General features: G+C 30.2%; 1 protein-coding gene across 1 annotated transcript; it reads left to right on the top strand.

The window, feature by feature from the left end:
* The first annotated feature begins 8615 nt into the window (after positions 1-8615).
* On the top strand, positions 8616-23481 carry LOC123290799 (doublesex- and mab-3-related transcription factor A2-like). Its single transcript, XM_044871130.1, has 3 exons — positions 8616-8792; positions 22428-23379; positions 23468-23481. Exons 1-3 carry the CDS (start codon positions 8616-8618, stop codon positions 23479-23481), a joined length of 1143 nt encoding a protein of 380 aa, XP_044727065.1.
* The last annotated feature ends 3282 nt before the right edge of the window (positions 23482-26763 follow it).

The following is a 26763-nucleotide window of genomic DNA, read 5'->3' on the forward strand; positions in this document are numbered from 1 at the left end:
AACTGCTAGTATTTTATAGGAAATGTCTAGTGTAGCATTTCTCTATATTTTCACAGTCCGATTGCTCGATCACCTTTGTTATGTACTGGTAAGAAGAAGAAATTCTTTATTCCTGCTCGATGTCACCAAAATATTTCGCAAAATATCACCTTTTGCTTTTAAAATTTCTGCTACTATACCAAGTTAGCTAGTTTTCATTTGTTATGTGCTTTAATCATTTTATTGTGTAAGCATTTCTTTTTATTATGCTTTCCTGATATTCCTCATCAAATCATGATCTTCTTGCAAATTTCATTTCATATTTCTTCTATCATATGTGCAGCTTCCTCAAGTATTCTCTCTAGATTCTCCAAATTTCTATTTTTCAGTTTCTTAATGTTGATTAGTTTTGTCTGAAAATAATTGGTTAATACTCCTAAATAGTTTTGGTTCAGTTAGTCAAAATTACTTTTGACCAGTTTCGTTGGGCAATAGTACTTTTGACTGTTATTTCAGTCCAAAGTGCTATAGTCGAGAGCCTGTGGTCAAAAGTACTTTTGACTGATTTTGTAAGTTAAAAGTACTTTTGACCGCCTAAGATTTTTGACTGTAACATATATATTATTAAAATTTGTGTCTTTCTGTCAGCATGTTTGCGCTGGAAGTTTCATTCATGAGGGTTTCATTGTATTATCGCATAGGTATGATCTTTATTCTTTGATTTGAAAAAAAGCTTGAGTACAAAGTGCCGGAGGACACCTAGTTTAAACTATTTGTATTAATTCAATGAAAAAATTATTTATTTAATGACACTAAAACATTGATTTTGTAGCGTTTCCTAAAAAGCGATACACAAAATGATTTCTAACTGGAAGTTTATTTATAATGATTTAAAAGTATTCAGAGATATTTGTACAAAATTAGTGAAAGTGATAAGAGGATCTCATTTTTTGTGAAAACATTATTGAAGATCTCTGCCCAACAGTTTTTTACACGTAACAAATATAAAGTGTAAGAAACAAAATTCTAAATTGATAAAGTTACACAATTCTGTTACCATATTAGAGTTACACAATGCAGATGACTAATGACAGGAAAACATACATTTAATCAAATGAAAAAGAAAACATTTCTTCTTCTTGATTCAACCACAATTGAGTACCACTGTGTCGTTTGTTTTTCTCATCTCAAATGATTACTAATAAAACACATACCGGGTGTAAAGAAATATCGGCACTCAAAAATAATTAATGATTTTAGACAACAAGTTAAATGGAAACATGTTACTTTGAACGAATGTGAACAAAATTTTGCTTCGAAACTTGTATACCTGATAATATTTAGTCTAAAGACCTTGAAAATCGATAACCGAGGTGGGAGGGATCAAAGAGTTGTAATAGGTAATGACCTTGAAGTCGGGTTACTTTCTACCTAACTTGAGAATTTCAAATAAAAACACTAATTTTCTTCATCGCAAACGAATAGTACATAAAATATTGTATCGAAACATAGCATTGAATCTAAAGATCTTGAAAATCAACTTCCAAGATAGGTACTTATATTTCAAAATCAGCATTTAGTAATTCTTTTACAAATGAAATAATTTTACTAAGCGATGGATAGCTTTGCAGTGGCGGTTCCACTCATATAGGCTTGATGGGCATGCCCATCACCTAAGTAGACTTGATAATATTTGATAATATGATTTAATAATATTTTTAAAAAACAACGAGTCTTTTCAAATAGTTAGTCTATTGTTCCTAATTTCATACTAAGCCCCCATCTGATAATTTGGGGGGGGGCTTGTTTTTGTTTGAAAATTCGTTTCAAAGCATGTGGGTACAAAATTCGAAAAAAAAATCCTGACGAAATTATTAGGAGAATACTTTCTGAAATCAATTTACTTACCCCTATTAGATTCCGTTACCAATGATTTGGGGTAAAGATTGTCTCCGGAGGTACTCGACCAATTTCACTTTAGAGTTTTACTGTCTGAACCAAAAGTTGGTGCCAAGGACATGGATATCGATATCCAGGCAGTGAAAAATGTGGTTAAGATGTATCCGCGATTCGTTAATGATAGTCAATCAACTGTAATAAATTAATGTTGAATTTCCCATACCAGAGTCGGTAGTTCATCTCATTGAAGCATGCGACCAATATTTGTACCATAATATAAAAATGTACTTACAAATAATGGCAACTCTTACGGCCAGCGCAGCTATCGCAGAGAGATCGTTTTATACACTTTGCGAGGTAAAATATTGTTTGTGTGTCTCAATGGAACACGAAAACTTATTCGAGCTAGCTCTCCTAAAAATCTGAATTAAGTCGACATTATCAACGCTTTCGCGAAAGGTTGAATATGTTATTTAAGTAAAGAACTGAAAATTATTTATTGTAAAATGTATACTGGCGTTTAATTTAATATGAAGTTGTATAAATTTTATCAAAATTGGTTCAGTAGTTTAGAGTCTAAATGTGACAAGGTGATGTGCAAACAAACGCACATTTACTTTTGTAATTTTTGTGAGCGAACAAATTAACATTTTACTGGTTTATTAATTTACTAGTGTTCGCTCCACGGCTTTGCCCACATCATATCGATCATGAGCGAGTTCATATTCCGTATCGCCTTTGGCCGATTTTGGAGTGGCTGTGTTGTGCCCATCATCTTTTTTGAGAGCTGGATCCGCGCCTGATACCTTGAAGTTGATTTTCATCGTTTTTAAGGTCTTTAAAGTCGATTTTCACGACAATTTGACTCGTGGCTACCCCGGGACATTATACACATGTCTCGACGTAAAATTGTTTGCTTGATACATTTCCGATGTCAAAAATGTATCCAGTTAAATACTCAATATAAATTTCCAGTTAAATACTCAAGTTAGCACAGATTGACATTGAAAATCGATTTTGGAGTTCAAGGTTTTCACCTAGTACAATTATTTGTCTTTTATACCTACCTATTTAACGTAATTTTCTAAAAATATTACTTTCCGAGTAATTTTAGGATACAAGGTATTTTTTCACACTCCGTATATCACAAATATAAGATGTTTTTGTTTTTACTTTTAGATTACTCTTATTTTATTATTTTAAATATAAATGTTTATATTATTTTTATATTATTTATATGTTGCAGAAAATTACTTACAAAAAATTATTTTTTATTATTATGATTACTAAGTTTTAAAAATAAATGATTTTTATATAAATAAATGTTTACTTATAAATGGCTTTATTTTTAAATAATCAAAATTTATGTTTACAGTTATAAACAATTTATTATTCGTCGGTGTCAGGCGAACCTATGGCGAATCCGAATATTGCCTTTGAAAGTTATTGGCCAGACCAACAACATTTTTATTTAGTACATAAATTGTTGTAAGTATTCAGTAATCGTAATTACAGAAAAATTATCAGTTTTAACGGGCTTAGCAAATTAAACATTGGGTTTGGTTTTGGGTTAAAATTTCTTAAAACTATAAATACAAGGCGATATTGTCATCCTAATCAAAAGTTCAAATAAGTGGAACCGTTTAAAACCATAAAAAAGCCCAAATCAAGAATCGATTACTATTTCAAAAATCACCAATAACAAGTGAAATTTAGAAAATTTTAAAAATCCCGACAAAATTTTCAGGAACGGAACCCTAAACCCGCACTTGAAACATATCTAAAAACACTTTCCATTAAAGTTTATTTTTCCTTAAAGCCTTTTCCAAACTGAACTAACTTTGAAGATCATCGTCAATTTTTTAGTTTTTTCGGGCACGAAACCCTAAACTCGCACTTGAAACATAGCTAAGAACACTCTCCGTTAAAATATCAATCAAACGAAACAAAATAATCAAAACACCCCTCTTTTTGTTGTGGGGTTAAAAAAAAGGCAGTAGTATAAAGAATGACTAGGTCATTAAAAGTGTGGGTAATGTTTTATTAGACAGTTCATTCATACATTGAATAGTTGTTGTGAACCTAATTTAAGCCTGTTATTGAAGTTCTACTTTAAGGAAGCAGTAGGTGAATAGATGCAACTTCAGGCACTTAATGGTCAATAATTTATATAAGGACAATAATATTCAACATCCATTTATTTATACCACAGATGCAGCGAAGAGATGTTATCTGACATCATAATTCAATTCAGTGGACCTCTACATATTAGTACGAGATGTATAAGAAATATATGTATAGCTTCATTTGTTATTTGATGATGATAAAGATTGCCTATATGTTACAAAATAAAATTGATAAGCGCTAATGGGTTGCCTCGCTGAATCCCGGACCCATACTGTTAAATAATATTCACTCTTTTGGGTCAATTTCCCCCATTTGTTTTTTATGTATATTGAGCATTAGTGGAAAGAATATTACACGAGAAATTGGAAAAATATAGTTGCTTATTTCCGCGGGGTTATCATATCCAAGATTTTTTAATTTGTTTAAAAGTTTTAAGCGAAAGTTTTATTTACTAACTAGCTGTGAACTACTCGCTTCGCCGTTGTAATCTTCTCTTCATATTCCGTCACTTATCTCCCTTTTGTTCACAATTTCGTTTAACCAGTAAAACCTCGGTGTTTTCCTACTCTATTATGCATGTATTATACATACAAACCTTTCTCTTGAATCACTCTATCCATTAGAAAAAACCGCATCAATATCCGTTGCGTAGTTTTAAAGGTCTAGCATTATATTATGTATTGATGATTTTGTTGTTGTTTTTTTTTCTTTGTAACGTAAGTATTCAATACGATGAAAAATAGTTTTATATGAATAAAGATTTTTGTTATTATTATTAAAATAGATAGACTTTTGTGGTCTCCAAGGTATAATAACATACCAATTATACCCATGGTGGAATAACAAACCCAGTGGCAGGATACGTTCGCACGATTCGAACACGGTTTGGCTAAAATTGACATGTATTTTCAGTTAAGTGGCCACCTAGTTTGTGTTTTAAGCTCGGCTCTACTTATATTTGATATACATATTAATCTTCTTCTAATGAAGCAATCTTAATAATAATAGACCACCAATGAAATATCGGAAATACTATGATATTATACCAATTCTTTATATAAACATTAAATTAAAAAAAATTATTTAGTAAATATTATGCATAAAAAAATTAAAAAAAAAAAAAAAAAACAATTATTAAAAAGTATTAGGTTTAAAATGAAGTAACTACAAGAAATGTTGTATTTTGTGGGTAATTTAATAGGTGATAACATCCAGCTGTGAATAAATATTTTCTTTTAAGTTACAAAAAAACATTTTCAATCCAGTTTTAAATGCCGATATGCAATTACAATTTATCCCAAAACACAACATATGATATCTGTTAAAACAACAAACAAATGGTAGATATTTTCGTCTAAAATAAAAAAAAAATAGTAGTTGTTTTAAAACTAAAATTAATAAGTAGGAATTTTTAAGGTGCATCTTTTTATGTATTTAATAATTCGAAATTTAATTTATTTTATGCAAAATTTATTTTAACAGTTTAACACTAACCCATGCCCTGTATTTTATATTGATTTGATTTCAAGAGCATGTATGTCAATTCAATACCAAACCAAAGAATAAACAAAATTTAGTCATTACTCTTCGCCTTCTGCTTCTATTGCACCACACAAGATAAGTACTTAAACCTCAATCCTTAACCTAGTTTTAGACCTCTGGGTGTTCTTCAACCCTTAAGCTAGATTCGCTCTCGATTTAGCATTCAAATTTAAGGTATTGTTATATTCGTCTTAAAACCGCAATTGGCCTTAGATAGGTGTTTGATAACTAATGTATACTATTCCTAATTAAATTTTAACATTTATTTTTTTTTTAAATTTTGCCCATTCTTTAAAATGATACTTTAAGGAACTTGAAGAGGAAACTCTTTTAATCTGTATAGTTAAATGTTTCGAACTCGAAATTAATTACGAAATTAAAGCAGTTTTAAAGGTAAATATCTGAGATTGAGTAAAATCGGAAAATTCATACGACAAACATTAATATAAAGGTTTAAAAAAAATTTAGAATTCTTATTTTCCGTTTTATTTGGTTTCTTTCATAAACTACGTCATCCTGAATTTCGTCATTTTGGAGTCCCACCCTCGTCGCCACGCTGCGTTACATGCTTTGCAACCCTTCTATAAATATTACATCGCGAAAGTTAAACCCCCTACCCCTTTTAAAGAAAAAATTACAGTTGTTCTTGTAACATCATGTTTACGTAAAATAACTTATATATTTACACATTCAATACGAATGATTTTCTATCGTGGCATAAAATTAAAATAAAAACATCCCTTTTTTTGCAAAAAACTATTGTGAATTGGACATTTTTTTTGGACGTGTACAAAGCTTTTATCTATTTATTGTATAATTTATTTATATCTACTGTTGTGTGATTTGCTTTCATTTAATAACATCAAATTTGATTGAATGATTTTTTTTTTTTGGTACTTGGCTAATTTCGGTTACATACTTACATGCTTATTAAAATAAACTTTAATCAGTTTATGTCAAAAATTACTAATAATTTTTGAAAAAATACCTATATTAAAATATATCTATGTATATAGTTGAGTTTTCGATTTTATGCCCTTTAGCTTAACATCGCTAAGGTCTTGAAACAGTTCAAATTCGTAGTTCAAAAACTATCGAACAATATATAGCTCTAATGATTTTGGTTAATTATTTATCTTTATATTCAAAGCATATATAACTATATAATTCTAATAATTGTTAAAATTGAATTTTCTTAATTACTATACCAGCTTGTTTTATTCTACTTTATCGATATAGTATAAGTTTTCCAATACAATATCTCTTTCTCTAGCCATTTTACGAGAAAAATGACTCCAAAAGAAGATATTTAACTGAAAAATTTGAGGTTTTTTGAAAAAAGTATATCATACACTTTTAAAAGTAGTATAAAAAAAGCTTGAAAATGAAAATTTTTAAGTCAAACGAAAATTATCGGAGTTATAATGAAAAAATGGTTTATCGTACCTTTTTTTATATGTTTTATTCAGCACAAAAATTGATGAATTTTCCACGGGAACTAAAATTAATGCTTGCTGCTTTCCAATTTACTTTAATTAGGTACTGACAACATGGTCAAAAAGTTGTAACAGTTTCGGTTCAAAATATTGCAATTTAAATGCAAAAAAAATTTAGGAAGAAACGTAAAAATTGTCTTTATCGTTAAATAACTCGAAAAATAATTAAACTACAAAAAATACTTTAGAAAAAAAATTTAGCTCTTTTTCCGCAGAATATTTTACCTCTCAAACTTTATTGAAACTTTATTATTTTTCAAATTATTTAACAATTATGACATTTTTTAGTCTTTATCGAAACAATTTTTTTAAATTTAAATTCCAATATTTCAAAAAATATATATCCGAAACTGCTAGAACATTTTGAGCATGTTGTTAGTATCTTAATAAAGTAAATTGGAAAGCAGCACGTATTAATTTAAGTTCTCGTAGTAAATTCATCAGTTTTTAAACTGAATAAAATATAAAAAAAAAGGTACCAGAAACCATCTTTTTCATTATAACACCGTTAATTTTCGTGCAAATTTCTTGAAACGTTTTTCATTTTCAAGATTTTTTATAAAACGTTTCTAAAAAAATTTTTCTATATAATTTAACGTTAAATACTCCAAATTTCAATCATCAATAACTCGAAAAGAATTGACTTTTCGAAATGTGTTTCAATGACACTTTTTGTTTAAATTTCACCACTCTATCGATTCCCGTTTTCATTTTCAACATATATTTTACTACCTTTTAGAAGGGGTGGTTAAAAATGGTAATAAATTGTAGAACATGTTTACCAGTTTAATTTTGTAGTAAGATTTTTTCCTCGTATAATTATTAAGAAAGTATTTATCGTCAAAAAACTGCTTTTCGACGCCATTTTTTTCATTATGGCGGCGCAAGCGGCAAGGATACGAGGTAGCAAAGTGGAAATTCGAAAAGAGCACCTAAAATCTAAAAAACACTGGTTTCAAGGTAACCCCTTTTTGAAAAAAATGATTAGATTATTATTAAATTATTAATTAGGTACTATTTAGGTTTTAAAATAATGATTCCAAAAACATTATATTAAAACAATTATTATATAGTATAGATACTATACAATTATGAGAAAAAATATACTTAATGAGAATAAAAAAAAACATTAGTTATAAATGCTTAACACATTTAAGATGTCTAACTAATTTGAAAACTAATATTGTATCATATTCGACGTTATTAAACGCGAAAAATACATACACATATGTAATAAAAAACGAAATAAGACAAATTTGTTTTCGAACAGATGGGAGTGGTTTCAATAAAATATACAATCTTATTGGTATTAAAATGTAACCAATCGAATAACATAGCATATGTATTAAAACATGTTGTATCTATATCCCGTTTAAAATATACAGGAATAAATGTATAATTCGCGTCGATGGTCGTCGCTATAGTTACAAAAAAAGAAGAATATATTCTCAACAGTGGAGGTAAATGATGCATGATAACAATTTGTGTCTAAATCTCAAAACAGTAACGTGTTTTGAATGATATAATAATAAATCAATTTCAAAGCTATCTATATTATTGTCCGAATAAATTATGTTACGTGGTAATATGTGCTCACCAAAAAATGTTCGAATTCCAAAATGTGCACGATGTCGTAATCATGGTATGATTTCAAGTCTACGTGGTCATAAAAAAATGTGTGTTTACAAAAACTGTAAATGTGCAAAGTGTAACTTGATCAAAGAACGACAAAGAATAATGGCTGCACAGGTAATTATGCACCAAATATCTACCTACTTATTATTTTTTCCGGTTTTTCAACGAAATATTTAGTAGAAAAATATCAGTTTTATCAGTTTTAAATATACTTTGAGAAAATTCGGAATGTAGGAGGTTGTTTTAAACAGATTTTTTAAACAAAAAAAAAAAAAACCAAAAGAGGTTTTTGTAAAAAACAAAAAATAGAGGATTCCAGAGAAAAAAAACGAAAAAAATGAGACTAGCTAAACTCAAATACCCTTTCGAAACTTTACGAAGAGAAAAAACGGTTTTATCTCGAAAATATCGCGTTTTTCGCCTTTTTTTTCTCGGTTTATATGACTTGCGGGAAATCTTTTCTGGTCTGAAATTGTAGCTTTTAATAGTATCTTTTTGCAAAATAATATAAGGTTTATGTACAATTTACGAAAATGCAAACATAGAAAAATATTTTCTTCTTTAAGAGTTGTCCTACAACCTCCACATAATTATTAACCTCGTAGAAGCATAATCGAACCCTGAAAACGCAAAGTTTAGTGCAGAGTATTGTGTCAAAAAACGGTAATTTACAATTAAACTATAGTTCAGAGTGTTGTGTCAATTAACTATTACAATTTTTAAATTCCCGTTTTTCTTTACTTTTTCACGGTTTCACCATACATCTACGAGATCAGCGCCGATACTATCCCAGAATCAAGGTAGAGCGAGATCGTCTTTCGGCACCTTTTTTCCAAAAATTAATTTGTGAAATTGTTTTTCGAATTTGGGGTTTTGGCGCACCTTGCAATCTAAAGCCTTTAGCGCCCGCTCCACTTGCTCCACCCTTGGCCCGTTGCTATACGAGATCAATAATTATGTAGAGGTTTTAGGAAAACTATTTTTGCATTTTCGCAAATTTTGAGGAAATCTTTTGAGGAAAATCTACAATTTCTGGCCAGAAAGAATTTCCGATTTCATGCAAGCGGAGAAATTAAAAGGCGAAAAACGCGATATTTTCGCGATAAAATCGTGTTTTCTCGTAAAATTTCGAACGGATTTGACTTTAGCTAGTCTCGCTTTTTTCTAGTTTTTAGCTAGGAAAATTTAAATAAGAAAATTTTCGCGGTTTTCTAGTTTACATATCTCGAAAATATTTTGAATACTTCCGCCAATTATTGATGGATATCCCTTTTGGTGATTCAAATGATAGATATTCATCAATTTGAAGCTTGGGTTCGCAATCAAAAATTTTCCGGGGCCTGTGAAAAAAAGCGTCTCATAAACACATAGGGAACATATATACATAGCCCCACAGTGATGTAATAAGAGATTCCAAAAAGTGCGCGCATGGGAACTGTAGACGCAGAAAATTTTTCTTGCTTCAAGAAATTCTTTTAAGCTTTTATAACACACATACATTGTCAGATATTTCTCAAAGAGGCCGCGTGGATTTCCATGTTCAAGCATGTAAATATATTATAACAACAAAAGAAATAAACGACTAAATGCCGGCGGTAGATTCACGACGACTAAAACAAAAGTCTTTAATAATATATTTTTATTAAGGGGGCGCTAATTTTTGAAACTGCATACGGGCGCAAAGTTTGTCTTGCTTCTTTGGCATTAATTCATCTTATATTCCAATTTTTAACCAACCATCTCAATTTCATTGAGCAGATAAGCGAATGTGAGTGTAGATATAATAAAAGCCTTAAGAGTGTCGAAAATAACGGTACTTCGCTTGGAAATCTCTACCAAAAAACTATGAAACGAAAAGTTTTCTCTGAAAGGGACGAACTTAAGAAGATCTTTAAATTTCTCTTTTGATTGGAATCGTAATTGTTTTATGTGTCCCAAATTATTAGTTGACCACAAAAAAGTTTAACAGTATCACTTCACATCATACAAAATACTTCATGTAGAGACGAGTTTTCTCTATATCCAGGGCCGGATTTAAATTTCTGCCGCCCTGGGGCACTTTAGAAAATGCCGCCCTATGACTGAAATTTTATTTTAATAGTTTTGATACCTTATTTTAAAAAAATTAGAATAACTAATTAATTGCAGAAAATTTATTATGTATTACATATTATTATTACTGTTCTTTTAAATTAAAATTAATTAATATTATTTGATAATTCTCCAATTTTAGGAAAATTCATTGATCAATTAAAGTTTCTGTTATCAAAAAGACATACATAATTTGAAAATATTTTTAATTCTTCAAAAAAACTATATTAATTTATCAATTCCAGAAAATAAAAATATCAAATTTTATTTTTGCAAACCTTTATGGAAATAAATTAATTAAACTATTTTAATAGTTTTCACTTAAATTTCCTATATTATAATATACAAAATTTTGATTTGATACATAATGCATAAATTATATTTCTTGAAAAATAAAATGTTTATTTAAAAGAATTAGTTAATTATATATTGTATTGAAAATATTTTCTCACATTCCAAATTTTGCCGCCCTAGAAAATTTGCCGCCCTGGGCACTAGCCCCGACTGCCCCTAGTGTAAATCCACCACTGTCTATATCTTCTTTTAAGAATGAACTATGACAATGCTTTAAGGTCCATAGATGCAAGATACCATAAATCGTGTTATATAAATATTTTAAAACAGTAAAAAACACCGGAAAAATCAATTGATACACGAAATATAAATCGCTATGGATCCAATTGATTATATTTAACTAGCTGACCCGACAGACGTTGTCCGTTCTTAACTATGAATATTGAATACGAACTGGTATAATTTATTTAAAAAATACGTAATGCTTTACGATACACAACATTCTTCGTTTTATTTTCTGGTACGTGTATGAATTTGTTGGCAAACCAGCACGAGAACAGGCGAAACACAATTGTCCGTGTGAAAAACATGAATTTTCAAGATTGATGCCACAAACACTTAGTAATTACGATTTATTTATCGACATTGCGAATGCTATATGACCCGGTGAACTTCGTTTCACCTACAAATTATTTAATTGTAGCTATTCATCAGCGATTATTAATCTTATAACTAACCTGCAGCTCCAATTCAATAATAGCTGTACTATGTTTAGCCCGTCCGCTAAGTCCGTTAAGGCAGTGGAGCTCTCTGGTCTCGCATATAGATCTAATAAATACCTATTCACAATACCTGAATGATAATAAATAATACATCAATATTATTCAAATACCTGTTCACAGTTATAAATAAATATGGTGGGAGCGCAAATAAAAACATAGGATATTTAATCTTCCTATATTTTATGTTTTGATTTGCGCTCCCACCATATTTATCTATAACTGTGAACAGGTATTTGAATAAATTCATTATTTGTTTGCGTTTGCCACCATTTATTGCTTTAATATTTTTTCTTAAATTTTCTAATGTTCCGCTCAACTTCCTTAATTTTTTCTTTCATATAAACCTTCTCCTTACAATAATTAACACAACAACAACAAAATTAGCGAAAGAACTTGAAGATATAGAGAAATTACATTATCCTGATTGTCAGTTTTCTCGGAACGAAATGATGAATGTTTTCCCGCACAATCCACCTGCGCCTAAAACCATTAGCTCGTTACTTCTATCAGAGAAGACATATAAAGCATGAAAGCATGTTTCATTAATACCTCCTGAAAATCGGGATTGGTAAAACGAAAATTATATCCAAAACTTAAAAAATTATATTTTGCTCTCCAAAATAGCATGCAAAGCTGCGTGTGGCTGCAGAAAAAGTGGCCTACATTGCTCAAGTGCCTGCACTGTATGCAGTGGAAGTAACTGCAATAATCACCCACTATTGCAGCAGGCGAAATCTTTGAAATATCATCATTTTAATATAGCATATACGCATTTAATAGTTTCAATCTATTGTTATGCCGTAAAAAAATTAATATAGGTATTTAATATACTATAATATAATTTTAAATATTATTATTTTTATTATTTTATTATTGTGATAATTATAATAAATATAATAAATACTTTATATAATTAATATAATTTTAATAAAAATAATAGTTTTAATCTTTCGTTATGTAGCAAAAAAAAATAAAAAATAAATAAATATTTCCCACATCTGAAAGATATCTGATTTTAAATAATAATAAAAAATTTAAAAAAAGAAGAATAGTCAAAATCGAAGCTCTCAGGACCTTCCGATGATTGCCTTATTTATGTATCCATTGACGCAACTAAGCGTAGAGAAAAATAATAAAATGGACAACCTTAGAGAATAATTTTTTTCGGCAAAAATTAAACTTGTTAAATTGCCATGTTTTGCTTCTCTTTTATTAAAACTTTATCAAGCTCTTAATTGGTATGTACTGTGTTAAAAATAATACATGTAGGTGTTGGATATAAGCATTTTTAAAATTTTGTGTGTTTGATTATTTCTCCCTTGTTCTATATATATTTTATATATAAAATGTATCGGAAAATTTGAAATGCGTCTCTGTCAAAACTTCTGTTTTAAGGTAGTACATTTTTTTTTTAAATTGTGTACATGTTTTTCAAAATATACGATTTTTCCACAGTATTCGAGGGTTAAATATCTAAATTTTTTAGAGGGAATCGATAGAGTAAAAGTTTTATCCGGAAGTTTTTACTGTTAATACTATTTTGAAATACAAAATACACTTGAGGAAATTTTGCAAAGTTAAATAAAACCTCGATATATAATTGCTTACTTTTAACAAGAAAGATATTAATTGATTAATACCAAAAAATTGTCCGACGCTCAGCAAAGCAGGGTGTCTGTCGTGTATACTTTGAAAATTGTAATTATTAAGGTGTCGAGCGGCGGACCTCTCGTTCTTTCGAGCATTGGACGTAAAATTTTTTTTGCATTTTTGATTCAATTTATTTTCTTCTTATTTGAATATCTTTGTCAATAAATAATGAGCAAAGGTTAACTATGTATCTTTTCTTAGCTCAAAACAAAACAAATTTTACATTTTTAAATATTTTAATATATAAATATAATTAAGGACTTAAAATTTAATTATTCTAATATTCTATTAATTAATCTGCATAAATGTTATAAATAATGGGCTAATGAAAGCATTATATTTTCTAATCCATTCCTCTAATTTTTATAATAAAAAGCGTTAACGAAACGGAAACTAAAATAAAATTTTTAACACTTTTTCTTTTAAATTCAATTAACAGCTTGTTAGACTACTCAAGTGCGGCGAGCATCATCTTCGATTTTAAATTATATTGGCAAATTGTACCTTTAATTTTACTCAATTTATTACGAAAAGAAATCCATAGCATATTAGATAAATTTGGCATAGTACTTATTTATTTTATTAATAGTTGGTGAAACACTAATTTTTTTTAAATATTTGACTTCATTCTTCCTATAAACAAATAATAGCGCCAACAGGTTTATAAAGATGTCGTTTCCTAGTTCGTAAAACCTGATAAAACATAATTTGTGCTACAAAGTTTTGGGAGGTAGTTTATTTTATGTGTATAATGGTATTACTTGTTTAAAGACATTGTTAATTATAGCAAATAAGTCTATGCCCATGTTAGACTACTAGTACGACCATCTTTGTGTTTCATCTCCGAAAAAATGCAAATGCGTGAAAACTTAGTGGATAAATATACTGTTTGATAAATAGAATCAAATAAAGAAAAAGTTGCTCAGATAAATTTTGATAGAAAATATGGTCAAAAATATTCAAACTTAAAAAGTTATGTTACTAATTTAAAAGCATTAAATTATCTATAAAAAAGGAGTCTATCAAATTACTATCTTGAAAACGAAAGAATCCGAAAGCAAGAACATAAAATAGAAACTAAACAAGTGAAAACAAACAATTGACTGAGTTAATTGTTGAAATACCATGCATAGTCAGTATTGATTTCTTTATCACATAACACATACAAACATGTGACACATACATAACTGATAATCAAGTATAGTACATATTATAAAATTTCCGCCTAATTGGCGCCCTCACGGGTAAACAGTGATGTTTACGAAAAAATGCTTCAAACAAAAATTGTTTAATTTTTGATAAGAAACATTTTTTACATTTAAACTTTTGTTCTATCTCTGACAGTTTACAAGATGGGTCCTACGGACCCAAGACCCAATTGACCTATGATGCTCATTTACGAACTTGACCTCACTTTTTACGTCCTGAGTACGCTGTAAAAATTTCAGCTCGATATCCTTCTGACGGACAACCGGAAATGGACTAATTAGGTGATTCTATGAACACCTATAGCAAAATTTTGTGCGTGGCATCAATATTTTTAAGCGTTACAAGCTTGGGACTAAACTTAGTATACCTTGCATATTACATATATGCATGGTATAAAAAGGTAGATCTCGCAAACAACAGGTTCTGCACAGAAGCATGAGTAATTTTAAATGTAAACGTGGTTGCGTAACTCTGACACCAGAGAAATTCGGTTGGAAATGAGGAGTGAATGCTGGCTGTGAGACACGGTGTAGGTGTCGCAAGGTATAACATGTCGGCCTGGAATAGGCCTGAACCTGCACAAGACTTATATATCTCTGAAAGTTTGGATTTTTCAGATTCCATAAATGTTGGAGAAATGATTTTGTAGTACATAAGAAACATACGAGCAATATAATTGGTTTAAGTTGTTTTTTTATGTCAAGTTTAATGTAAGAGTGAGGTGAGGTGCTGTTAAATTTTTTACAATCATTTAAATGATTAAGGTAGTACCAGCATGAAATCACTTTTCGACAGATTTGGCCGAATTTTTTTCTCGGGTTTATAATAGCTTTATTTATGAATTCCTAAAATTTCATAATTTTTGACCGTTTAGATCGCGAGATATTTAAAGACAAAGTTCGCGATTTTGAGGGTCATGTCCCATTTAAAGCATGTAAAATGTCCGGTCTCTCCAACTATTTTTTATGATATTATTATATATTGAAGAAAAAAATGTTTATACAATACAATTCAATACAATAGAAACTGCAAATACCATGCTGGAACATCGTTAAACGTATTTTAATTTTTTTTCAGGTAGCATTATCAAAAAACTATAGTTACAGAGTAAATCTCATTAACTTACTTTTAGACAGACAAAGCTACAAAGCACACGAACTTACTTAAACTGTTAAAGCTCTAAAACATTACATCTCCTACCGATTTGAGGTTTACATCATCACATCACAACTAATAAGTTGATTAACTCCAGTTTCTAATGAAATCAAAAAAAAATAAAACATTAAGTTTAAATATTCATACTGAATTGTAATTAAGTGTGCTTTTTTGTTAAATTTAGATCGAAATTTGAAAAATTTTGAATTTAAAACGAAAATACCGAAGTGTTTTCGTGAGCTTGGACTACTAACATTGAAGTGAGGTTAAGAAGAATGATTTTCAATTGCTTGGATATGATAAACAACCTCTAATTCGATTTTAGATAAAACTATAATAAACGGTCCGAAACATAGGACAAGACTTTAGTATAAAATTGATATATTGATATATTATTCTTGTAATATTTTGATTGAAAGCAGCCAATTGTAAGAATTATTTAAAAACAAGGAAAAGCTTTAGTTTCTTAACTTCACTAATTTTTCTTAGTTAAGTTTTTTTTTCTCCAGCTCCACGGCTCCAGGGGAAGGGGTCCCAGAGGGTAGTTATATCAAACCTAGGGTGTGGCCTTCTCGAATTTTCCTGGATATGTAGCCTATACCAATCCTACGAACACCTGAAGGTCTAGCCTTGTGGCAAGTTTAATCGAAATCGTTTTTGAGAAAACTCCAAAAATTTTGGCTTAGAGGGTTTTCAATCAAATGTTTTGGCTTAGAGGGAAGTACCCATAAAAAAAGGCCTATGAAAAAATTGTCTGGAATTATGACCAAACTGAACCTATGTACCGAGTTTGAGAAAAATCGGTTGAAAATTGAATTCTCCAGCTTGGTAACAGACATATCGACATACCGACATACCGACGGACGCAACATTTTTTAAAAACCACTTTTTTGGAATCAGGGACCCTCAAAACGTGTATTTCCGTTGAAACCCCGATATCGATTTTTTTTCGATCACAATACTTTATTATATTTATAATATAATAAAGTAAAAAAGTTAAGTTCCTCATAAATACGAAACTTGCCAAGCCTCTGACTGTGATTCCTACAAAAGTTGAAAATTTCACTCCAACAAAGATTCCTAGAAAGAAAAGGTTTTGACGGAAATTTTCTGTCCACTTTAATTTTGTATACGGGTATTTCTCATAAGATGTGCAGATGTTCAGCAAAAACGAAAGAGTCCTACAGGATTTTTAGTAAATTGTTATATAAATATCATAGTGCCAACCAAACTAATTTTGACTAAAGCGGATTTTTTTTTCTTGAACTGGTGTCACATTGTGCTATTTGACTAGGCAACAACTTCTAGTTTTGCATCCCAGAGCGACCTATCTCTTTGGGATACATAAATTTTCACAAGAAAACAACGAACTTTGAAGAACTTTAACTAACTTGTAGTCATGAAATCACTACGTTCGTCAGTTTAGTGTAATCAATACATTCGAATGTGCATGTCCTAGCCATGTCTGATGTCCTCGCCAACCAGACCTTCGGCAGTCTTAGGGGAGCTCAAGATACGAAGGGTGCCTTTAATTACAGTCTCCTTCATAGAAGTAACTAAGATGAAAACCAAAATTTGAGAAAGATTGGTTTCTAGAGTAGGACGAATTCCACCACGGTAACTGATAATGAATACAAAAATCTGGACTGAGCAGGCAGGAAGGTGCCTCCACCTGACTCCTCTTTATCAGGCTACTAGCAGAGAGCTGCCTGATAGTTCCAAAGAAGAAACTCTAGAAGATAAACGCATTTCTAATTCTTGACAACAGGATCAATATCTCTTGGAATATACTGTAGGACTGGCGCAGGGTTAACTTCATACTTAGATACGCCTGTTTTAATTCAACTTTTACAGAATCATCCACGGAAAACAATATATACTCTTTCAAACCTGTAAATTAGACTTCAAAGAGTGCGAAATTTTTTACGACAAAAAGTATGTAAGATTTTGACACTAGAGGGTAGTATCGATAGACATTACAAAAACATTTTCCGAAATCATATCATGGATCCTACCGTAATAATAACTATTCTTTCAGAAAATTCGTTAGTAGGATATTGTTAAAATATTGTAAATTTCGTTGGATCTAAAGTTTTATTAATTATATTTGTGACTATTGCACGCGAATTCCAAATCTATTACTCCCAGAAACGATAACTGTAAGAAAATGGTAATTTTTAATGTAAATATCGTTCTTGAAATAAAATATAACGCAAACCAAAAGCATATAAATGTTTAGATATTATTTAATTTATAGAATTATGTAGTATCAAATACCGCTTTAGGGTTGTCATGCTTAATTTTTATATTCAATAGTCGTAATACATAGAGACGATTCATATAAATTGGTAAAGTGTGGTGGTATTATAATGCCTGTAGGATAAATGATTTAGTACAGTATGATTTTTTTATTCTGATAACATGATTTAGACGATAGGTAGGTAAGTAAGGCAAAGCATTGAATTAACTTCCGGAAAATTTAATATATAATACATAGGTTTTAGCTTTCTTTTTTTTTTAATTATATACATAAAACTAATTATCATTATTCTACTTTATCCCGAAATTAAAGAACCTTTTGTATGAAAAGAGTTGAGCCTAAATGGCCGAGCGGTCTAAGGCATTTGACTCAGACCGGTCGTGTATTTAGACCAAGGTTGCGGGTTCGAATCCAGGCAGCGGCAGTGTGAACAATTTAATAAATTATAATAATGAGGGCGGTAGAATTGATTACATTGTCGTCGCTTGGATAAGAACGTAGCAGCCGAATCCACCCACATCAAATTGTAATTGTAAAACATGTATGAAGTTACATGAATAAAGATTAACAAATAATGATGTGGGTGGCCTCTGTTATAGGCGCATATGTCAGAGAAACGGAGGTTAAACCCCATTATTATTATTTTTTTTATTATTATTATGAAAGGAGTAGCTTTCAGGATTAGCTTTCTTTCTTAGCATGCTAATCGAAAGTATAAAAGAGTTCAAAGTTTTTAAATTTACATTTTTTGCAATTAAAGATTTTGGCTAAAAAGTTCCAATCTGCGCACCCACTTGATTCCAACTTTATTCGAGTAACTTCTAGTTTCACAAGTAATTTCATATACTAGAATAGAGTTGTTACAACAATTATTTGCATAATCTTACGTTGATTTTGATTTTTATTGTATCTCTCAGATCAAAACAGATTTTTTCATTAAAGCAATAAAATTTTGAATGTAATTGAAATTTTAATGTAATATTCAATATGAATGGAAACAAAAGGCATACAAAGATGGCTAGTTGAGGGCATGCAATAATGCTGCCTTTTTCAAATCCTTGATCAGTATTCATAGCAGTGATAAGTCTATGGGTAACACTATACTTTTAGTTAGCATTAACTTTCATTCTTCAAAACTTCTCTGTATTAAAAAAATTCTTTATGTATTCCTTCTTAATGAAAAATACAATTATGTTTAAGGAGATATTCTGGTCTATAAGTCTAAATTTTAGGCATTTTTCAAACCAAAAGAAATGAAAAACATTTTTGTAGTCTTATGATCTTTTTTGAAATGTTAAAAATATATAAAAAAAACTTTCTTAAATAAAAAATTCTTCGAATTACATTCCGGTGAAGTGGAGGCTGCAAAATAAATACAAAGCATCCTGGCTGACACAATTCCAGTCTTACTAGTAAAAATTTGAAAAATTCTTAATCAGTAAAGATGTCCCTAAAATCTTTACCTCTGAACAAAAACAATCAAAAATCATTTCAATTTTTTTTGACTTTTTCAAATTTTTGTAATAATAATCTAAATTGAATTTTTTTTAAATCCAAGGCACAAATATAGACAGATTTATAAAAAAGATTCCCACCAAATTTCAAAGAAATCGGTTGACTGGAACTTGAGATATCATGTCAACCACCCTGAAAAATGTAGTTTCGAGAAAAACGCGTTTTAGGTTCCAGAAAGAAACAATTCCACCAGAATAACTCGCATAATAATATTACTCACTTTAGATTTATCGACAATCTCAGATCCATACATTGGACTTTCTTTTAGTTCATATGTAATGTCTCGCAAATTTATTTTTGCTAACCGAGCTGTTCTGCCTTCTTTTGAAGCAGCAGAAGCTCGCAGCTCAGAGCGATCAATTCGTACTTCGTTACCAGAAAAATAATTCGAATTTTAAATTAAAGGTCTAACCTTTGAAAATATAGGGGGAAAATCGTTTTTTTTCAAATTTCTAGACCAGAATATTGCCTTAAGAATAGTTAAAGCAAGCACATACTCATTCCGAAGTAGTTTTTCAAATCAATTTCATAAGTATCATTCAGTTCTTAAACTAAATTATAAGCGGATGATGAAACACTTCACTGCAGAAACCATTCCTTATTCTGTAGATTTCGTTTCTTTTTATCTTCTTGTTCAGCTTAGGCTGCTATTTTTTCTTAACTAATTCAACAAAATTAATCTTTACTAAAACTTCACAAAATAAAGCTCATAAAAGAACAAACAGATTTTTCGTTTTTTAAAACTTAAACTTACCAAATTATGGGGCTCTTTGGGCGTTACAATTTGCTCGAATATGTCGTTTAATCACTAGAAAACTGAAGATTATTGCTTGTAGAAAAAATCATTAGCTTGAAGACGAGGCTGTAAGAGAAACTAAATTGTTTAATCACTTAAACTGCCTAAAACCTACCAACAAACTTGTACGCTTATTTAAACTAGCCATATTCAGACCTATTCATAATTTTTAATTCTATTGAAATTGGATAATCGAAATTTATCATGATCACTATGCACTAGATATAGTATAAAGGGAGAGACACACATCAAGATTTTATAACAGTCCTAAATGCAAAATTTGGTTATTCTACGGCTAATGGCTTATAATGTATGCGTCATAAAACGACGAAATATTTCCGTTGGAAACTCAACACCAACTCGCGAATACAATATTTTCTTTATGCTAGAATATCAAATCTTCGAAAGATTTTTGTATACAAAATTTTTTCAAAAAACTAAAAAACAAGCTTTTGTAACTAGCTGAACTTAAAAGTATAAAATAATTTCTTAAAATTCAAAAAAATCATTTTATCGCAAAAAAGTGTGGGGTGCTAAATTTCAATGATTATAAATATTTGATAGACAGATATTGTTAAAAGTAAAGTCATTATAAAATATCTGAAAAAGCACTCCACGCTTGTTTTACAATAAAATGATTTTTTTGAATTTAAAGAAATTATTTGCTACCTTTTAGTTCAGCTAGTTACAAAAGCGAATTTTTAGTTTTTTTTAAACTATTATTTATTTTTTGTTTTTTAGTTTTTTATTATTTATTTCTCAAAAATTCAGTATATATATGGTGGGAGCTCAAATAAATGTATATTTTTCAGATATGGAAATCGTTATTCCTGAAAATGTTGATCATGATAATCAAATAAACTTATTAAATTATTTTATTGTCATAAATCCTTGATAAGTATGCCAAATTTCGAGTTAATGCGACGTTTTGAATGGGGTCAAAATAATGTTCAAAATTTCCGTTGCATACTAACATACCAACATAGTAACATACGTATGAAGCTAATAAAAGCAAGTTAAAAACGGTCTGATTTACCGATGCTTAATGCGTAATGTTGGAAAAGTTCTAAAATCTCAAGCACAGGAAAATGGTTGCGCAGTGAAATCTATCATAGTAAATCGATCACTATATGTATCGCATTTTATTGTGATGATGATGACGTTATCGATAGGTGTAGAATGGAGAATGGAATGGTATGGAGAATATATATCAAGCAGAGGATGAATATATAGAATTGTAATTGAGTTTACCTAGTAACTTGATCTAAACATACACAAAACATATCTCTGATGTATACAATGTTTTGTTCTAATCTTATCATATTGAGCTATAGCTAGAAGCCAGCCAGCCACAGCCAGTAACAACAAAAACAATATTTGTTTCATTTTGTTTATTCTTCTTGTCTCTTGATATGAAACTCAATGAGTCTGAATCAATTACATTAGCTTTTATTTTATTTGTATTTTATCTGATTTTGTTTGCCAGTGTGTAAGTTGTACCTAGTGTTTTACTATATATTAGCGTCTTTTTACAATTTATCATACTTTCCGACTCCGTGTGTAAATAAATATACCGTATGGTCCTGTGATTATTCCTACCATCTGAAATATCTTTAGAAGTTTCTGAAATATCATTTCTCTCAAAATTGTGGTAATGCATCGGGCTAAAATTGACCACCCTTTCTTATGATATTTTGCTATGTTCAGGTTTCGATAGCAAATTAATAGAATCTGTGATATGCAAGAAAACGCCACCATAGAAAATAATGTAGAAATAAACTATCCCAAAAACTCGTGCAGAAGGAAAACTCTTTTTCTGTATTTTTTACAACGAAAGAAACCTATTTAAAAAAATAGTCTTCTTCCAAAACTTCCCGAATTGATTATCAATATCCGGTAGATTTACAAACTATATACTATTTTCCCAACGAAAAAAAACTTTTTTTTTTGAACGCCCAGAATTATTTCCATAATTTAATCATATATGCTTGTTTCAGGTTGCTTTAAAACGCCAACAAGCCGCCGAAGATGCAATTGCTTTACATTTGGCGGCGGCCGAAAGTGGTAAATCGTATGACTACCTACCACCAGGCCGAATTTATGGTATGTCAGTTACATCTCCATGTACAGACGACGATGACGAAGATGATTCACATTCGTCAAATTCAAAATTATCAGAGAAACCATCGAGTAGTGATAATCAACCGACATCAACTGCGGAAGACGATCTAGCAACGACATCTACAGCCACACCAATTGACGTAATTGATACAACAAACAAGTCTGATATAAACAATATAACTTCTTCGACATCAAATTGCGGAAATACCACGAATAATTCAATTGTAAATCAGGCTTCATTAGATCTTTTAAGTAAATTATTTCCACAACGAAAACGTTCAGTTTTAGAATTAGTTTTGAAACGTTGTAATCATGATTTATTAAAGACAATTGAACATTTTAATGACTCACAAATTATCACTCCACCAGCAACCAAAGAGAATAATTCAAATACAAAGTTAATTTTACCAAATACTTTAACATCAACAAATAGCACCACAAATTTACCTTTACTGTACAACAGACCGATCATGCAACACACATCAGCATTTAAACCGGTTAAAACATCATCTTCGACAACACCAAATATTACTGCCAGTAGTTCATCAAGTTTTTTTCCATCATTGCCAAGTTTACTATCATTAAGTGCTGCAGGAAATTCTGTGAATACTGGTCTATGTAATCCATCAACAGAAACGTTAATTAATAACACCACGATTAGTGGTGGGAATCACAATAATCCATCTTCATTGTTAATGAGTAATTTTTATCCATTTTTTCCAATGTTAGCAGCAAATCCATCCATTGCTAATGAATTCTTGCAACAGCACAATTCTGGATTTTATTTACCACATTGCTATACAACTGATTTAAGTAGTTGCTTACAATGTAATGCAAAACATTTGAATATTGCTGTTGATAATCATTTTGAAAATAAAAATGATACTGATAATTAGATATAATTATAAATTTGCAGTATTAGTGCTTTAAGCAAATCCAAAAGCGAATATACAAATGTGAGTCTAGGAGGGGCAATAATAAATAATGCTTAATGTGACCATTTTTATTTTATTAAAAACGGGAGATTGTCCCAGCAGTGCCGTAAATACTCTTTTCTGCGCCGTGTGCGAGCTTGTATAACTGCGCCCTTATGTATAGGCATACTTTATTTCATTCAGAGTGATAAAGTAATTCACAAGGAACTTGATGTTGGTGGAACAATTATCTTATATTTTGGAAGAAAAATCTATTTTTTAAAGAACTGATGGGGGCAAACAAGCAGACGAGCCATCTGATGTTACACTAGTACAAATGCGTTGCCCACCCTGGTGCTAAGGATTTAATTTTTGGGCCACTATGGTCTTCATACTTCTATAATAAAATAACACCCTGCAAAGTTTCAGTAAACTGAAAATTAATTTAAATTTAAGTACTTGATATGATAGAATATTGAATAAGGAAGGTAACATAATATAAATTGCGTTTAAGTATGAATTGGTGAAAAAAAGTTTATTTGAAAATTTTTGCAAGATTATTCACAACTACACAATACCACAAATAATACCATAAATGAATGAGACGACAAATGAATGAATTCAGAAAGTAAAGATTTATTAAAACAAGCCATAAACTTTTTTAAAGGTTTACTTTTCGTGCTTTCGCAAAATCACTAGTTCGATCAACCTTTCTTGGTCATCAAAGTATTTTATTATTCGCCCACCGCTTACTCTCAGACCAACCGTGTGGCCGGCCGACCGGTTGATTCCGATAAACACTAAAAACTGAGCGCGAACTGTTTGATGATACTGGCATGTATGTACGTATGTGTTAGAATCGAGCAGGAACGTATGTAGCGGGAACATATAGCAAACCGAAAAAATAATAGTCCTGCCTGGTCTGATCATTCTTGCGCCCCCCAGAGTCTACGCCCTGTGCCTGGGCACCGGTGGCACCGCCCTATTTACGGCACTGTGTCTCAGTTACAAAATGATTAAAAAATTGCCATCCCCTACCCAGCAGCACCCATTCACGTAGTGGATTTTCCTTTTCTTGCTGCATAATGTCTAAATTAGCGTCATCAAAAATTTTAACCTCGAGTCTCTGACCAAGATATCCATTCAAGCGGAGCGTTTTCAGCCACTGATTGTTCTTTAAAATTATAATTTTTGAAAAACGAAATTTTCTACTCTAGTATAATTTCACATTGTCCTTTACATTCAAAAAGGTTAACACTCATATAATTCAATTATAAATCTGTTAATTCTTAAACGAAAACGAGACTTATTACGAATCTCGAAGTTTTTCTCAGGGGGCACCAATGGAGAATCGAAACATCAGACAGTCCCGCTTGTCATATTACAACTAAAAGATTCCTTAAAGAAAAAGATACAGAGTTGTTGGCTGTACGTTTTAAAATTTTTTGCATAATATACAGGGTGGATTATTCAATTATATCAAAGTTATATTTTTTTAAATGGAACACTCTGTTTATTATTTTATTTTTTGGTTCTACGATCAAAATAAAGGTGTTTTTCATTATAAGGTCCTCACTTTAACCTCACTTTAACTTTAACGGTTTCCGAATATTCTGTATTTTCTGAAATTATACTAGCAATTTTTACATATAATTTCTCACAGCTTATATCAGATTTTCAAATCAAATTTTACTTGGAGTCTACTAATCGATTGAGTTTTCTGGCGCAACTGTGAATAATTGACATAAACCCTGTGCTGTATTTAAGTTAAAGTTGTCGTCGCTTAAAACTTGTAATTTTTTAGTTATAATTTTCGGACAACCTGTAGGTAATTCAATTATTCACAGTTGCGACAAATAACTCAATCGATAGTAGACTCCTAGTTAAATTTGGTCTGAAAAACTGGTATAAACTTTGAGAAATTATACGTTAAAAATGCTACTATAATTTAAGAAAATACAGAATATTTCGAAAACCGTGAAGTTAAAGTGTAAACCTTAATGAAAAACACCTTTATTTTGATCGTAGAACCTAAAAATGAAATGAGAAACAGGATGTTCTATTTAAAAAAAGTACATTTTTGATACATACGATCCTGTAATTATGAAAAGAAAATTTTGTTAAAATCAAAGGCAAATAATAAAAACAGGCATAAATAGCCTCATATCCAAAACTAATTATTTATTTGTGTGACTACATGCTTCTTTCTATCTTTAAAACTGAATATTTCATAAATCAGTCCGTTTTTATTAAAAAATAAAGTGCTAATGAAAGCTTCGAAGATCTTATAATTTTTAAAGCTTACATACAAGCTCCAATTGAATGTGAAATATGAAAATATTGGATATAATTAACAAGTGAAAACAAACAAATGACTGAGTTAATTGTTGAAATACCATACATAGTCAGTGTTGATTTCTTTATCCCATAACACATACATACATGTGACACATACATAACTGATATTCAAGTAAAGTACATACCATAAAATTTCCGCCTAATGGGCGTCCTAACGGGTAAACAGTGATGTTTACGAAAAAATGTTTCGAACAAAACTTGTTTATTTTTTTATAAGGAACATTTTTTACATTTAAACTTTTGTTCTATCTCTAACGGTTTACAAGATGGGTCCTACTGACCCAAGACCCAATTGACCTGTGATGCTCATTTACGAACTCGACCTCAATTTTTACGTCTTGAGTACGCTGTAAATGTAAATTTCAGCTCGATATCATTTTTCGTTTTTGAGTTCTCGTGTCCACAGACGGACGGACGGACGGGCGGACAACCGGAAATGGACTAATTAGGTGATTCTATGAACACCTATAGCCAAATTTTATGCGTAGCATCAATATTTTTATACCTTGCATATTACATATATGCATGGTATAAAAATAGGAATCCTAATAGTATATCTCTTGATAATATATATTAATACATGATATCATCGAAAAAAATGAAGTTTGGAAAACTTCAAAACGATTGGGGAAGGCCTTGGTTCACTCTACTTAATTTTTTCCATCGTATTCTATAATAACGTGCTTCCTTGATCTACAATTTTTATGGTTAACTTAATTATCTTTGTAAGAACGACTGTTTTTTGGGTAGGTACAAACAACCCTGAATGAAGTTTTGTTCGTAAAATTAAACATAGGTTTTAAAAGCTCATTATAACTTTTTTTAAATAAATAAAAAATTATAAAAGAGGTTCCGATGAAAATTGTTTAACATAATTCGAGATGATACTGATAATTATTGGAATACTAGATAGAAAATGTGTAATAGGTGAATCCTCTAA

The sequence above is a fragment of the Chrysoperla carnea genome, chromosome 1, assembly GCF_905475395.1.
Source record: "Chrysoperla carnea chromosome 1, inChrCarn1.1, whole genome shotgun sequence".
NCBI classification, from domain to species: Eukaryota; Metazoa; Arthropoda; class Insecta; order Neuroptera; family Chrysopidae; genus Chrysoperla; species Chrysoperla carnea.